General features: G+C 33.0%; 1 protein-coding gene across 1 annotated transcript; it reads right to left on the reverse strand.

The window, feature by feature from the left end:
• Window positions 1-405: 405 nt before the first annotated feature.
• Window positions 406-1,211, reverse strand: TRIADDRAFT_7968 (uncharacterized protein; the record flags this gene model as incomplete). The annotated part of the gene is made up of 4 exons (XM_002111126.1): window positions 406-532; window positions 667-780; window positions 893-1,062; window positions 1,188-1,211. Coding segments are annotated over 4 exons (435 nt in total), but the record flags the coding sequence as incomplete, so codon positions are not given.
• Window positions 1,212-2,760: the final 1,549 nt, after the last annotated feature.

A 2,760-nucleotide genomic window follows, 5' to 3' on the forward strand; every position in this document is an offset into this window, starting at 1 on the left:
ACAAAAGCCTTATATATGATAATTTCATTTACGCTTATTCTGTAATTATTTCCAAAACATTCTCGTAGTAAGCTGAGCGTCTTTATGCAAAGGCTTGATTTTAAAAACATCTTCCCTAGAGAAAACAACTAAAAAAATAGCTTATCAATATAGGTACTATTATACAAGGATCAACACTTTTATCGATAGGATAGAAAAATAGGACAATTTTTAACATTCAGTTTTAGGTATGAATGTTCTGTTGAGTCAATATTACGTAAATTATATTCTTGTCACTCGAAGGTGGAGATCTGGATTTGGCCTCATGGTTAGTCGCATTTTACGAATAATTTTCACCTCTGGTACAAGCGAGAATGACAATTTGTTAAGTAATATTGCTAGTACAGTTTTCATTTCAGCTAGGGCAAATTTATTTCCAATGCATGTTCTAGGCCCCGCTAGAAATGGCACATAGCTGTATTTATCCGTATAGTTGGAATCTTCCCAGCGGTCAGGATTAAATTGTAACGGGTCGGGGAAATAATCCGGCAATCTGTGGTTATGAATTAATCATCACAAATATAGGATACATCAATGTATGTATAAAATCAAACATAGCGGCTATTTTTAACATCATCACAACGCTTTCGAAAGGAACAAGTCACAATCTATAACAGCTAATGATACGCATACCTGTGAGGTGGTACAATAGTAATTACTGTTCCCTTAGGTATATCATATTTATCAATCTTATCATCATTGATTGCCACACGAAATGTCATAGGTGCAGGAGAGAATAATCTTCAATAGATTATAGAGAGAGAAAAATAATTTCAGTATCGATTATATTTCAAGCCTTTCAATTTTTGCAATTAGACAAACTAATCCTTTAATTAACAAACGATGAATAAACCTAAGAGATTCTTTAATGGCGTTTTCAAGATATGGTAATTTTTCTAGAACATCCAATGTTATCAAATGATGTTCCTCTAATACCATCCTAATTTCTCTGCGTACTTTCTCCTGCACATCTGGATTACTGGCTAATGCATACAATGTCCACGTCATAGAAACACTTGTTGTCTACAATCAAAATGTATCACAGAAATTAAAGATGGCAGAAAATTGACTCAACTACGATTAGGCAGATCTTTTAGCTGAAAAATTACGTTTACAATTTGTTGTATGATATCATAACAAAACCTTACTTCATGACCGGTAAAGAGAAAAGTCATAATTTGATCGTGTAATTCCTGCTGGGTTACACACGGGTTTAAATTTTCATCTCTTAATGACAACATAGTGTCTAAAATGCTTTTATGTTCAGTATTAACTTCTTCTGCAAATAAAATAGTATTTCGTGATATAGTTACTGTGCATCTCTACAGATTGTAGAAGAGGATCAATACGTTGAAGGATTATTTCGTGTACAGAGAAAAATACTTACCTGTATTTAGTTCTTGTAATTTTTTAGCAATAACTGTATCAACAACATCATGACAGCGTTTAAGAGACTTTGCAAAATTGACATTCCGCGCTATCGGAATATTTCTTATGATAGGAATCATGCTCATAAATCTAATGTTGCATAGTCGATAAATTAGTTTCACTTTTTAAGTTGATGGAGAAAAGGGTGTATCGGTATATACCTGGCACATTATATTATCGGTTGCAGTTTTAGCAGTGCTGTATAGTTGATTATGTTGTATTTCTAATGTAGCATATACTTACGATAGTTCACTACCAGTTATTATAGTCCGGAAACTTTCAGAGATATCATTACCCTTATCTTCTAGGGAGTTACATTGGAAATCAAAGATGCCTTTGCATGTGATATCTAACGTTAGCCTAGTTAAATCTTTTAGTATATCTATCTTCACTACATTATTTTTGACTTCTTCGAACCATAATGAGGCTAGTAGATCTCCATAATGTTGAAACATTGGAACTAGCGCTAAAAATATGAATAATCAAACTGGTGTCATAGTCTTATGTTATTTGCTTGCTATAGGGCAATAAAGAACAATATGCTATGGATAAAAAAACTTGTACTAAAGTAGCTTATATACGAAGTTAAAGTTTGTAGGCGCTGGTCCTGCTACTTAATATATATCTATTTCATACCTTTAATTTTGGAATATTTAAAAATAGGATTAAGAACTTTTCGTTGCTCTGTGTGAGTCTTTCCTTCAGAAGACGTTACACCGTTGCCGAATAAAGGCTTAATAAGCCTAAATGAAATCAGTATTAAAGTATAAATAAACTGCTACATTAACAACATTACCAAAACACGGTATATAAATAGATCAAAAACAATGTCATTGGCAGGTTACACAAATATAATACGTCTAACAACAAGTTCTATTTTACATCAGATATCTTATCCATTCCGTACCTTAAGATATAGGCAGGCTTTTGATAATTTTCACTATTTGTTACTAAGACATGCTTAATTGCTTTTGGATCTAATATTGCAACACGATCTTCATTCAGCAAAGACTGATAGCAGAATATTTGTCCATAGGTAGCGCTCCATCTGTGATGATGGAAACAGTGCCATCTTAAATACTTAACTACTGTTTGGTGTGAGGGTATACGAATGCAGCATATTTATCCAATCATTAAAAAATCAGAAAAGCATATGCAATACTTCAATTAGTTTTTGGTAATATACTTACTCAAAGAATGGTTCTGCTGGTTCATTTTTCAGCAATGTTAGCATTTGACCTAGCGGTGACCAGGTAAACGGTCCCGGCATCTAAAAGTGTTTCATGAAAGCGT

Source organism: Trichoplax adhaerens, genomic scaffold (assembly GCF_000150275.1).
Source record: "Trichoplax adhaerens TRIADscaffold_3 genomic scaffold, whole genome shotgun sequence".
Taxonomy (NCBI): domain Eukaryota; kingdom Metazoa; phylum Placozoa; class Uniplacotomia; order Trichoplacea; family Trichoplacidae; genus Trichoplax; species Trichoplax adhaerens.